General features: G+C 36.3%; 2 protein-coding genes across 2 annotated transcripts in view; both read right to left on the bottom strand.

Moving 5' to 3' along the window:
• Positions 1-505, bottom strand: part of LOC107667676 (torsin-4A-like) — a 4,180-nt gene extending 3,675 nt beyond the window's left edge. The window contains exon 1 of the mRNA XM_016459404.1: positions 167-505. Within this exon, the coding sequence (XP_016314890.1) occupies positions 167-490 (324 nt within the window). The 5' untranslated portion in view covers positions 491-505. The remainder of the gene's footprint in view (positions 1-166) is intronic.
• A 10,996-nt stretch (positions 506-11,501) lies between these two features.
• LOC107667664 (RING finger protein 183-like) lies at positions 11,502-12,404 on the bottom strand. The gene has a single exon (XM_016459396.1). The coding sequence runs from the start codon at positions 12,308-12,310 to the stop codon at positions 11,732-11,734; it is 579 nt and encodes a 192-aa protein (XP_016314882.1). The 5' UTR covers positions 12,311-12,404; the 3' UTR covers positions 11,502-11,731.
• Between the last annotated feature and the right edge of the window lie 2,320 nt (positions 12,405-14,724).

Raw genomic sequence — 14,724 nt, 5'->3', positions numbered from 1 at the left:
GGGAAAGAAAGCCAAAACCTGGACCTTTTAGGCAATTTAGAAATCGAATAGGACATGTCCAGGAAAAAGAGGATGTATGGTCACTTCTTTAAAAAAAAAAAAAAAACATTGCTTTTTCAGTTCTGGCACAAAAATGACACTCAAAGAAAAGAGCAGGTAGAATTACCTGGATGAAGACGATCATGCTAAAGAGCAGCAGGAAAGGATTCGCTCTGCTGCGCTCTTTCTTGGGCTTGAATATCAAAGTGTCATTTGGGAACAGCACGCGGGACTTCCTGCGCTTGGACTTCCTGGTTTGGGGACTCTTAGGGTGCAAACTCCCATCAGACACAACCGAGTTAGTATTATGAGCCAACCTGACTGAATTAGATTTCTTTAGGTATTTCTTCTTGATTCGGATCATGGCTTTCAGCTGTGGGGAGAGGATAGACGCACTTCTCCCACCTTCCTTCTCCTCACCTCCTCTCTCCTTTTCCACATGAGTATCCATTGAAACCCCTTCACAGTCCACCATCGGTCTGGAAAACTGAGAGAAGCAAACATAAGACTATGTTACATAAAAGCATACAGTATAACACAATATGCGGTGTGTTTTATAGCATACAGCTCCTCAAAGGTCATGCCGTTCTGCTAGAGGTCATGGTAGGTAGTGTGACTGGGTTTAAACAGTCATTTTGCAGTATCTTGGCAAATGCTTGATAATTAGAGGTAATTAAGAGCTGGATTTGGCAACAATAGAGATGTGTGTGTGTGTATGTGTATAGAGGGTGGATAGAGCGTGAACCTCAGGCAAGAAAAGTGCAAAGCAAAGAACATTACGGTGATAAATCAACCTAATTGATTTTTTAAAAAGTTTAAATAGCGGCTCACAAATGGATTACACTTTTCTAGGCTTTTTAAGGTAATTGAGAAAGTTCTGATATTAAATTATGCTCACATTAAAAGCACATTTCTGATACAAGCTATAATTTGCAACCGATTGCTAAAATTCCAGAGAGTCTGTTGACAGTATTGACAAAAAATGTGTGGTGATAAATCATCATTCATCGAATATAATTAAGCAAAAGTTACAAGTCATATAAAATATGATACATGCTCATTTTTCCCTGTAAACTGAAAAAAAAAGAAGAATGAGCATCTCACAAATCTTAATTTATGTTGAGAAATAGCCAAGGAACATAATATTAATTGGTTAAATTATATCATAGGTAAGCTCTGCTACATCTCAGGTTCAGGGTTAAAATCGTAAATAAAATAATTCTTTTATTTCTCATTTTTGATTATTTGAAGTTGAAGTACTAAAATGGCTAAATCTAAAGCTGGAATAAAAATGAATGAAAACTATGATAAATAAAAATTGTCAAAAATTTTAACAATTTTAAAACGACAAAGACACAGCAAGCCATATTTACAGTTTAGTATTTCACGGTGGCCTCATGATGACCAATAACACATCAGCATAATGGTGGCATCTTTTGCATGATCAAACACCACTTGCATTTTCTTCAGAAAACAGTAATCTAGTTTCTAATTACTCAATATCCGCATGTATACATGCAGGGAAAGTCCACACGTATTTCTAACTAAAGTTTTAGACACAGTGCTCTCTGTGTATTTCTTCCTAGGCATGTCATCTGAAATGCATTTCCTCATCTTCCATAAGTCTGGGCAGAGCTGTGTCCTCATACAGTATGTGAGTGTGTGATGACTTTACTGTTTTGCATAACTGTACACTCACATTGCCGCTTTGCATTACAGCATGCACAGGAACAACAGTAAGTTGATGTATAAGTTAACATACTATGACATTGAAATTACAGTGTAAAAATTTAAAACAAGGATTACTAAAGTACATTTTACAAGAAAATACAATTTTATCCAGTCATTCTACTTTCAAATTTCACATTTAATTCAATGTGTCACTTGCCATTTCTTTGTAATGAAGTGTTTATTTTTATTGTACTTCATCTGTTTGCATCTGTAGGTTTCAATTATAATACAAATATTTAAAGGCCATTTTCTGAAAAATGTGTCAGAATTCTCCACATCAGCAGCACGTACACAAGAAACTTTACAGTTTTATTCCTATCTATATTCTTACGGTTTTTAGAGAGGGGTTTGCTCATAACATTCGCCTGGCTTTCACATTTTTATTAAAAAATTCCTTCTGTAAAAAGAAGTCAGCAAAATGAACGAAGAATCTTTATCCAATGTTCAGATTTCTGCTATGGAAATTGATGCAAACTAGTGCATATTTAACTAGAGAATGCATCATTTGCATCTTTTGAAACATAACATTTCAGAAAACTTGTAATACAACATTTATTTTGCAATTCTTAATGTAATCAATCAAGTGGGGAAGTACGGCGATATCTAGTTAATTTTTACTGGATTCACCAGTGGTGTCTTGCCTGAAATCTAAATGCCTTGTTTATTTAATGCAATGACATTCAGACAGTTTTAAGTGTGACTTAAGTGTCCAAATACTCTGAAGACCTCGTAGATGCATATATGAAAACATGACTGTATATTTTCATCTTCGGAGCGATGGTTTAAGTTTGCACACAGCTCTGTAAAGTCAGTTATGCAAACTTTACCATGCAAATGGTTCTGTTGCACAGCAGCAGTAACATAAAATATGAATATACACTCTTAAAAATAATTTTATTGGCATCTATGGTTCAATGAAGAACCTTTAACATCCATGCACTCTTTAAAATATAGATTCCAAATCAGGGTTTTTGCAGCAAAGCCATAGAAGAACCATTTTTTGGTTCCCAAAGAACCTTTCAGTGAACAGTTCTTAAAAGAACATTGTAAAAATCCAAAGAACCTTTTTCCACTAGAACCTTTTGTACAATAGAAATGGTCAATGAATGTTACAGTCTCTTCATGGAACCAGTATTTTTTTTTTTAAAGTGTGGCTCAATCCAAGGTTCTTTATAGTGGAAACGTTCTTTAGATTTTTAAAATGTTCTTCACACTAAGTAAAAATGATTATTTTAAGAAAGGTTCACTGGGGAACCACAGAAGGTCTTTCTATGACATAACCTTTATTTTTAAGAGTGTAAAGACAGCAAATGATCTAGATATTTGAAGATTCCAAAAAAAACCCGTTTGATTTATCTTTTGTCAACATCACTGGCAGATGGCTGAACTTGTCTGATTATACGGATAAGCAATATAATATGGGCCTTTACCTTGCATGGATCAGTCTGGTATCAGCTGTGATGATATCATGCGATGAATAGAAATATGAGTCAACAGAGACATCAAGATCATACCGAAAACAAGAAGATGAGCGAGAAAACAGAAACTGTTACCTTCAAATTTGTATGAGGCATCTACTTGCTTCCTGCTCCTTGAGTCTTGGTTCTTTTCCTTAAGATGGTGATTTTGATGATGAAGTAGTCGATGAGATTCCCTCTTCCAAACACACCAGTCCTGTCCACCTTTCGGCTACCTGCTCACTCCATCTCTGTGTTTGAGCTCCACCCTCTCACTCACTGTTGTCCTTTCCTCTTCCTATGTTCAGGAATAAACCGCAAAAAAGTAGCTTGTATCAGAGTCATTGAACAACTGCAGTGGCACATTCGGATGAAAAAAAAGTCACAATGCAAATCATATAGAAAACTGTGCATGTTGTAAAGCACCTTTTTGGAATAGTATAAACCATCCTGTTGTTAATATTTACAGTTTTGATTTAGTCTATTAGAGCATGGACTGCAATATTAAGGCCCCAAAATAAGTCAAAATAAACAGCTTTATTTCCACATATTATATAAGGAACTTTTCATGTTCATCACAGCAGTTAGTCTGCAATTGAACTGTCAGTGATGCTACTGTAGTAGGCAATTTATGATCAAAATCTTTTAACCCTGTAAAGCCTGACATGTGAAATAATAGTCAGAAAAATCAAAGACAAAAAAAAAAGTTTTGCATATATATTGAGCATCATATTTGATACATCAGACTTTTTGGGTCATATAGTATGATATAGTGAGAATATGGAGCTCATAGTTAAGGAGGAAAAACACCTTAATTTTATTCAGAGGCTCAAAATGAGCAAAAATATGCATTTTGGTGCAGTTGCAGATATTAATATGGCAGATTAAATTCTTATAGCTTGTAATAAATCAATGACAGCTTCATAACAGTATAGCAGATACTTACATAAAATGCATATAAATCATCACTCTGTATCTCTCATTAATGTCTTAGTAAGATGATATTTAAATGCTTAGTTTTATAATCAAAGCTCTGTAGTTTTTATTGTGAGGCAAAACGTATGATGCATTGAGAGATGAACAAATAAACGCTCCTCAAAAACCTGATGATTACATTTGATACTCACATTTCAACATGATTTTTTCCAAAAAATAATGTAGGGATAATCAAGTAAATCTAAGTTGCTTCAGTCCAGTAAGTGTTCATCTTGAAATATTACTAACAAGATAAAAGTTATTCTTATGTTTACTTTATAAATATCAGTAAAGATTTTGCAGCAAAAAGACACATGAACCACAATCTGAAGCTGGACATTTTTACAACACTAAACGACCTTTCACTTGCTAAAAAAGTATAAATTATGAATCAGATGATCAGAAAACGTAGTAGTGACTACGTTTACATGGACATCAGTAATCTAATTATTTACCTTATTCTAAATAAGCCAATATTATGATTATGGTGTTTACATGAGTTACTTTTAGAATATTCCTTTCATGTTCCTGTTTTACATCTTATAGTACATAGTTCGATTAATGGCGCACGTCATTACGTCCCCACATGATGCCATCGGACGTCCCCTCCGGAATTTCACGTATAAACATATAGTTCCTCTTCGTGATGATGCTATGTACTGTTTTGGGTGTTTCATTTTTAATTTTATGAAAGCTTCAAGTGCAGTTAATTATTTGTACGTGCATACAGGCGATGGCGGTGTTGAAGCTCTTTTATTTGCCGTCAAACGGTTGAGCACTGCCGTGTGTGTATCCTGTCGCAAAATGCGGCGAAAAGTCCTACACAATGGTAATAATAATAATAATAATAATTTGATTAAGGTGTTTACATGTCTATACTGCACTTCAGTAATGCAACTAAAATAGGAATACTCCACATGTCTTAATTCGATTTAATTCGGTTTACTTCGAATATGACTTTAGCCGGATTAAGGTAATCAGAAATCTCTGTTTACATGGTAGATTCTTGATCAAGAGTATTGTCTTAGGCCATGTCCACACGCACACGGGTATTTTTATAAACCTTCTTCCGTTTAAAAAAAAATCTCCATCCACATGAAAACACAAACGCATGCTATGAAGCACTGCCAAGAGCATGCCAAACCAACAGGTGGCGATATAATCTCAACCGTAAAGTTATGTTGGCCAATCAGAAGCCTGAAAAAGTTTCCAGTAGGCGGAGATAACAGCGCATGCTCCGACGTCACAAGCCAACAACTCCGGTTTTGCTGTCTACACGATAACACTGCAACCAGAGTTTTTGAAAAAAACTTCACCTTGGCAGGCGTTTTCAAAAATGTTCGTTTCAGTGAACTGGTGCTGCGTTTGCGTGTGGACGAATGGCCTAAACGCGTAGAAAAAGCTGCGGTTTTAAAAATAATCGCGTTCGTGTGGAGAGGGCCTCAATCGTGTTAAAATCAGATTATTGTTGTCCATGTAAACGTACTCAGTGTCAGACTCTGTTCCGTGTTTTGTGTTTTGCTCCCCACGTGTTCCATGACCCAGTTTTCCCTCATGTTTAATGATTGTTTCATTAGTTCCAGGTCATGTTCATCTAGTCATGTGTATTTAAAGTGTTTCCTGTTTTGAGTTCTCTGTCCGGTATTGTATGTCAACCTCAAGTCAAGTCTGCTTTATTGTCAATTCTTCCACATGTACAGCACATACATACAGAGAATTGAAATTGCGTTACTCTCAGACCCTTGGTGCATACAGATAACACTAACAGTAGAACATAAATACAGATAGATACAGATAGAACCTCTCCTGCTACGTGTGTTTTCCTGGTTCCCTTGTGTTGGATGAATAAAGTCTCCTTGTTGATGTACTCCATGTCTCCTCGTTCCTCGCTCCCTCACAGTAGCGATCGTGACAAGTAGATTGTGTGCCACAGGTGTAACATCATTGACAAAGAGCATGCCAGCAAATAGCATTTTTCTGTTCCTACAATTGTTTAGCATAATCTTATACGATAATTTATTTATGAAATACAGTATATCATGATGCATACGATTTTGGAAGGACAAACAAATAAATACATAAATAAATCTGAATGACCCATCTCTGCTGTTCACAAACTGTTTAAATAACATTTACATAATTGCTCTGTGGGTGGGACAGAAAGCGGATTTATTTTGCATAATTTGCATTCTATTTCACTAATTATTCAATTAGGGTATTTTGCTGGAAGAACAAGATTCCTAACAAAATAATGAACAGTAGGTATTCTAAGTCCAAGGGTCCAGACAGACAGAGACCATGAATATATCCATGAAAGTTCCTGTCCTTGAATTTCCACCTGACAGACGTTTGTCACCAAGTTCGTCTGTTTGTACACAAAACTGAATGTGAGAACACTCAATCTTGAGTGGACATTGAGTTTATGTTTCAACATTACATGGCAATCACACTTTTGTGATTTGCAGTTCTGATTTTTATTGTAAATTATGTATATTTTATGTCATACAGTAAGGGAAACACACTTTGTTATTTAACCCAGAAACAAAACACTTATAATATTGTTATAAATAAATAATTTAACAAAACAAAGTAGACAATATAGCATTTAAACAATTAAACAAAATAGCATGTTTTTTTTACTAGAGGTTCTGACAAAATGTTAATTGCTGTAGTCTATTTATTTTTTTTTTTTTAATTATTCATTGCAAAATCTGCACCTCTTCTGTGGTTAATATTCATTTTATAATGATTCTTACTCTGGGAAGTCAAGCAACAGAAGATAAGTGGCAGTGCAAATACTACTGGCTAATTTTGGGGTGAGCTAAATATGCAAGACTAGTTTTACATGTCACTGTTTACAACACAGGGCGTTCATCCTTTGCTGGGCGAAAAAAAAAAAAAAAAAATTGGGGGCATAAATTAAGAGTATACCCATTTCTCCGGGCACAACTACACCACTGCCAAACAGTAGGCTATATAGACAGTATACAACTTTACCAGTCCTATGAGCATTTTTTTTCCAGCGACATGAGTTTGTCCCATTAAAATTGAAAAACTGAGCTCGAGAGAGAATTTACCGCTACATGAGACTGAAGGCTCGAATATTTAGAACTTGTGTCACTGTGATGTCACTGAGACTGGCCACTATCCTCATGAGATGCATCTCTTGAAACCATTTTTGGTATTTTTGGTAAACATTATTTGAGTACAATTTCTCTTTCTCTTAAAAACAAACAAACACCCAGAACATGTACAATTTGCACAGCCTATAACTCTTTAATTGTGTAATATTTGCAATAATTTTACACAATAATATATATTTTGTCAATAAGTAATACTCTTTCTTTCTTTATATTATTATTATTTATTTTCTTTTTTTTAGTTACTGTCTAGCTCTGTTTGTTTTGAGCATTGGTGTTGGTTGTTAAATGTTTTTCTTTAACTATTCTTTTTATTGCTATTATTGTTTATAATTATTGCTATGTTCTAATTGTGTTGTACCACACTGTAACCTGAATGTTCAAATAAAGCATAAAAAGAGATGCATCTCTCTCTCTCTATATATAGACATATATAAGAGGGGGAGAGTGTTTCCTGTTCTTCAGATAGAAAGGTGACAGATTACTCATCCACTCAGAGAAAGGCATCAGGAAAACCCACTGTATGTGGAAGTGATGGTGAGTAACGCTGCGTGTTTGTCTGTGGTGAATTATATTGGCCTTTACATCAGAGACACAAGAGCGACTCACTCATCTGACTGAAAGAGCAGAGAAATTTAGCAGGGTGTTTCATTTTTCATGCATTTCATAGGATGACATTGTTTTTTTTTGTCCCTGATGTTCAGTAAAGCAGGGGCAGGGATTTAAATTTCTCCATAGGGATGAAAGTTTCAAAAGTCTTCAATAAAACATTGTAATAATTATCCTTAGCAGCTCTGAGATTTATAGCTACAAACTTTGAGCAAAAATGAAAATTGAAAAAAAAAAAAAAAAAAAATGCACAGAGAATCTAAAAATTAATGGTACAGTATAAAACTTTTGTTATTAATTCTAGTTTTAGTTGCGGTCAGTAACATTTTCATTCAAATATTTTTTTTTCCAAAAGTGATAGTAAAGACTTCGATATTGTTAAAAATGTTTCAAATAAATGCTGTTCTTCTGAACTTTCAAAGAATCCTGATAAAACGTATCACGGTATATTAAGCAGCACAACTGTTTTCAACACTGATAATAATAATAATAATAATAATAATAATAAATGTTTCTTGAGCAGCAAATCAGCATATTAGAATGATTTCTGAAGGATCATGTGACACTGAAGACTGGAGTAATGATGCTGAAAATTCAGCTTTGCCATCACAAGAATAAATTACATTTTAAAATATATTCAAGTAGAAAACCGTTATTTTAATATATTGTTGAATATATATATATATATATATATATATATATATATATATATATTGTATTTTTTTAACAAATGCAGAGCATAAGAGATTTCTTTCAAAAACTTCTCAAAACATCTTACTGGATATATACTTCCTAGTACTCATAATTTGGATATTAATAATTTTTTTAATAAAGCTGAAATTACACTGACTTCATATTTTAGCATATATCATTACTTAATTTCAGAGATTGTTGTAGATCTGTCTTTTATACGTATATGTTAGCCTATCTGAGAGGTTTATACATTATCAGTACAAACCAGTTTTTCAAAAGAGAAAATAAAGTGTTTTCTTCTTGCTTATAGAGACTGCGCTGTTGTAAGAAAAAACACTTGCAAACATAAAGTGTGTGTATTAGTGTGTTAAACATTAATTAATACTTGGACATAAATAAAAGCTTTTTATGTAGTGTGCCATGACCCTCATTATCGTATAGTACACACACACACACACACACACACACACACAGAGACTCAACATGCAAAACAAATCTGACCTCAGCAAAAAACAAAGAAAAGGAACAGACAAAACTTGTGCCAGTTCCCATGAAGGACACACATAACCAGCACACACTAGTTTACTGAAGCGGACACACACACACACACACACACACACACACACACACACACACACACACATCCTTCTACATCAGTAACACATTCAAAGCAGAAGCACAATTGTGCATTGTAGATCACATGCTGTACACAAGCAGAACAGTAACACAAACAGACTGCTAAAATCCAGTCTGCTCAGTCTTTGTGTTGGTTTAAACATCATCTGACATACATTAGCTGCAAGTGCGACCATACAAAGGCAGAGATGTGTCACAAGAGAGTGACGCTGCATTCTGACATCACCGGCTGAAAGAATCACTGGTTATCAGTCAAACCAAACGTTTACCTTACTACAGTACATTAAAACCATCTCTACAGTACAATCAAATGGTCTCCAGACCAGAACTTGTAATGTCTGTGCATATCTGATTCAAATCCACACAGAAACAACCGGCATGCCTTAAAGTCAGTCCAGATGGTAACATTTATTTTAAGACCAGATGTTTCTGAAACACTTTACAATAACGTCTCATTTTAAACATTAGTTAATAAAAAAAATGCATTTGCTTATCCATCCAAGCTGTAGATGAGTTTGTTTCTTCATTGGAACAGATGTGGAGAAATTTAACATTACATCACTTGCTCACAGTGAATGGGTGCCGTCAGAATGAGAGTCCAAACAGCTGATAAAAACATCACAAAAATCCACAAGTAATCCACACGACAGTCTATCAGTTAACATTGTGTGAAGGGAAAAGCTGCTTGTTTATAATGAATCCATCGTTAAAATGTTTCAACTTTAAACTGTTGTTTCCAGCTGTTTCCTCTATCCATAATATTGCTTTCTCCAGTGAAAAAGTCGTCTCGTCTGAATCAGGAGTGCAAATATGCACAGATCAAGCACAGTTTACATGCGAAAAGAGTCCTAAACAAATATGTTGGAGGATTTTGATGTGAGAGGACAACAGGGGATTGACTTTTTCACTGGAGGAAGCGTTGTTATGGTTTATGGATTTGTATTTTAGTTGGAATGATGGTTTAAAGTTAAAATGGAGACATGTTGATTGTGGATCATAATGTTAATTTTAGACAATTTTACCAAAAGAGACCTTATTGAGTCATTGTGCTCATGCTGTGCTATTTTTTAGATATTTTCTATAGCACAGGGATGATGTATTCATTTCTGAGAAGAAAAAAAAAATATTCTGAAAAAGTCCAGCTTGTTCAGTGCAACTTAGGCTATTACTTTATTTCCTTCATTCTTTCCTCACATCCTCTTACACAGAAATTAATTTCCCCATTTCTGCGGTTTCACGAGTTTCAGATGGCACTCATCATCTTTTTACTGGTTTGTTTGGCTTTGCCAGCCATACAAGGAAAGAGAGTCCGAGGGGGGCCGCTTCACGTGCTCTGGTACTTTTCCATTGCGTAGGCGGCTCATTACGGAAGGCTCGGTAAAGTTCGGGCAGCATCCGTGAATGAACGCTGGCGAGAGGACGCCATCTGCTGGACGCGCGGCGCAACACATTTGCGCTCTTTTTGTCGTTTCTACAGGACTCTGACCAACTTTTATAATGCTATCGCTATGTAAACGCTTTGTAAAATAAGACAAAACGACTTTAATAGCTGTGCTGTACGGTAGCCGAGAAGTGCAAAACAAATCACAATTCTGAAAACAAAATAACAAATTACAAACGCAAATGTAAGTCTAAAAAACAAAATAACAATTCAGAAAACACAACAACAATTCAGAAAACATCATAACAAGTCAGAAAACACAATGACATAGTGTACTAAAGAGTACCAGTGTATGTTTAAAGTACCATACCATCTCATACCACCAGATTATTGTCTGTAAGGAACACAAAACAAAGGTATAGGGTGCTATAGTGTTTTGTGCATTTACCATATAGTACTACCACGTAAATACTGTGGTACAATCACAGTACTTTTTTGTAACCACTATACTTCTCAGTTGTTAAATATAATAGTAGACTTCATGAGGGACATTCTGATTTGCCTAGGATGGAAAGATTCAAAAATGTGTTTGTCATGCTGTTTGTTTGTTTTTTATGCTGTCATTTGACCTTTTGACGCGGATGCAGTCAGTGCCAGTGATAAAACTGTCCAACACTCAGCCTTTCAAAGACATTTATGCGCAATCGAAAGATTCATCCTTGTCCAGTGTCTGCGCTTTTCCTCTCCAAAAGTTTTGAGCAATAAAAATGTCTTTGTATTTGTTCAACTAGAGTCGCTGGTGTATTTTAATCAATCAATCAATCGCTTGTCAACTCAGAAGTCTATATTGTTTTTGTCGTGGTAGTTTGTTGTTGTTCTCGTTCCGTTTCTTTCCCGACTGTGAAACAGCCGGGCCAGTGTCGCCACCTTGTGGACAAACGGATTAGTGCAAAAAAATTCAAAGCGCATGTGCGAGCTGCGTGTACATTGTACAAACCATTAGAAAAAAACAAGCTGTCGCACACTGTACGCATGCTCTAGCGTACATGTAAAAACTGAAGTATTTGGGCTTATTTCTTGTTGATGAAGATAATAGTAATGGTGAGAACGACGATTAGTATGGCCACCAGGCTCATGATGAAAGCTTTGCACAGGGGCGTTTGCAGTACGGTGATCAGTAAAGACCTTTCTCTACCCCCGTCTCTGCCCTGGTGACCCTCCAAGCCCGCTGGGTTCCCGACGTCCAGAGTCTGGCTGACGGTCTGTGTCAGGGCCGGGGCAGAGCTGGGCACTCTCTTCACCTGCAGTTTGCCTTTGTTGCGGTTAAAGCGGATACTGTAGACATGCTGCATGGCAGCTGGGAGGTAAGACAGCACCGTGGAGTCATTTGCTAGCGTGGGAAGACCCAAGTTGGGTAACGGGGTGTACGCGCGGCACAGAGGGCACTGGATGGTGTCGGGTTGGGTGGACTTCACGTTCATCCTCGCAAGACACTCCAGGCAGAAGGTGTGCTTGCATTGAAGTACCTTAGGGGTGTTGAAGACATTGTTGAACTGGCAGAAACAGATGGCGCACTCCAGATCGGGGGGCTCGACGTTGTCGTCCACAGGTTTGCAGGGGTCACGGAGGTGGTTTGGGTCAAACTCCATGACAAGGGGAGGAGGTGTGGGAGAGGGAAGTCAACAAGCATCTTCAAGATCCATAGCGATGTGGCAAGTCTGAAGAAGTACAAGAACAGATTAGATTCATGAGTTAGACTGTTTATTATTATTATTATTTTGTACCACCAGCCATAGAAAAAATAAATACAAACTGTAAAACAAACAAAAAAACGTTGTATACTATGAATATTTTTGGCTTTGTGAGAAAACAAAACAAAACAACACACAACACAACACAACACAACACAACACAACACAACACAACACAACACAACACAACACAACACAACACAACACAACACAACACAACACAACACAACACAACACAACACAACACAACACAACACAACACAACACAACACAACACAACACAACACAACACAACACAACACAACACAACACAACACAACACAACACAACACAACACAACACAACACAACACAACACAACACAACACAACACAACACAACACAACACAACACAACACAACACAACACAACACAACACAAAACAAAGCAAAACAACACACCACACAACACAAAAAACAACAAAACACAACACAAAACAAAACAAAGCAAAACAACACACAACACAAAAAACAACACAACACAACACAAAACAAAGCAAAACAACACACCACACAACACAACACAAAACAAAGCATAACAACACACAACACAAAAAACAACACAACACAACACAAAACAAAGCAAAACAACACACCACACAACACAAAAAACAACAAAACACAACACAAAACAAAACAAAGCAAAACAACACACAACACAAAAACAACACAACACAACACAAAAAAAACCAGTAAACCGGTGATGGACTGGCCATTCATTAAGAGTGTTTCTCTACCTTCAAAAATTTAATTTTTTTTGAGAACGGATAGCTGCATAGAAGAAAAATACAATTAAATAAAAACCTGGCTTTGTACACAATAAATATATTGTTGGCTGTGTGGCGAATTTCTTATATCAGACTTTGGATAAAAGCATCTGCTACAGTAAATGTATGAATGGAAATGTTTCTGAACAAGACACTTGACTTCATGGCTGCTCCAGATGGACTGTCCTTGTCCCCTCTCTATAACTTAGCTATCAGTTGTAGAGAATGAAGTACAACTGGTAAACAGACTTGTTTGTCATTCTGCCCACACTGTAGATTTGTTCACAATAACAGATTTGCCTTGGAAATGCTTACAGGTTTCCATCAAAAAATGTCCCAAAACTATGCAAAGCTGCAGAAGGGTGTCCCATTACTGACGGCCATAATGAAGAAGATAGAAAGGATTGGGTTACTTCATTAGAGGTTCATCAGATGACCTTTGGTTTGGCCTCAACTTATCATAGTTTACATTTATGATGGCAGTATAGTCAAATATGATGCGTTTAAATGACGCTAAGGGCTTCAGAATTTAACTGCAATATGTTTCTTAGTCTACTGACACCTGTAATTGTATTATTATTTTTAAGTAGATTTGAGATGTCTGCTTCACAGTTTAAAATGCAAATGGGATGCTCAGAATATATTACCTTAATCTATATGTCCAGTCTGTTTGAGAGCATGCACACAAATTTACCTACATACAATTTTTCAAGTGTCGAACATCTGATTTCATATAACATACCTCAAGGTTTTGGATGAGAGATGCACAACACATTTGTAGATTTCCAAACCCTCCAACAACTTGGTCTCAAAGTCTTCTTTTATAATGTCATAATCCCATTTAACCGCATTGGTTTTCAATGATGAGTTCATAAACTATAGGCATTGTGCTGCATATAATGCTCGACTATTATCAAGTCAAGCAAAATATCACATTAAAGCCTCACTTGTTCATCAGTTCTACTTGGTATAAAGACAGCGGACACAAAAATACACTCATTTAATATATAGATTCACAGTTACTCACTCATCTCAAGCTGGCTCTTCTTTTACCCCATCAGATGAGGCCGGTGTCCTGGACGTTGAGGCTGTAGTTTGTCTTCGTTGCCTGTCGGAGAGAATGAGATGTGTCAGTGTCTTTTCTCAATGCCGACTCTCTGTCTTTGTTCATCTACCGCACTTTTCCTGATGTGTTTTACATAGAAAAACAAAAACACCAAGAGTCACTCTACCACTTTCTTTCTTTTTTTAGTCTCTCTCTACCACTGTGTTGTAAAGAATGGCAGCATTTGAATACTGGAGCAGCAGGCAGGAGGAAGTGCACAGTGAGTAGTCAAATACAGCCGCCATGCAGATCGACAGTGTAAACTCTACAATCCTTACCTGAGAGAGAACCAAAGAGGGAATAGAGAATACATACCTGACCTGAAGAGAAGACTGTGTGCCAAAAGCCTTCCATCTTTACTCTACCAAAAAGTTACTCTGACAGTACCATTGTGACACACACA

This window comes from Sinocyclocheilus anshuiensis, unplaced genomic scaffold, assembly GCF_001515605.1.
Source record: "Sinocyclocheilus anshuiensis isolate Anshui unplaced genomic scaffold, SAMN03320099.WGS_v1.1 scaffold373, whole genome shotgun sequence".
In the NCBI taxonomy this organism is placed as follows: Eukaryota; Metazoa; Chordata; class Actinopteri; order Cypriniformes; family Cyprinidae; genus Sinocyclocheilus; species Sinocyclocheilus anshuiensis.
The sequence above is the reverse complement of the archived record's forward strand: the minus strand, read 5'-3'. Positions and strand labels throughout refer to the sequence as shown.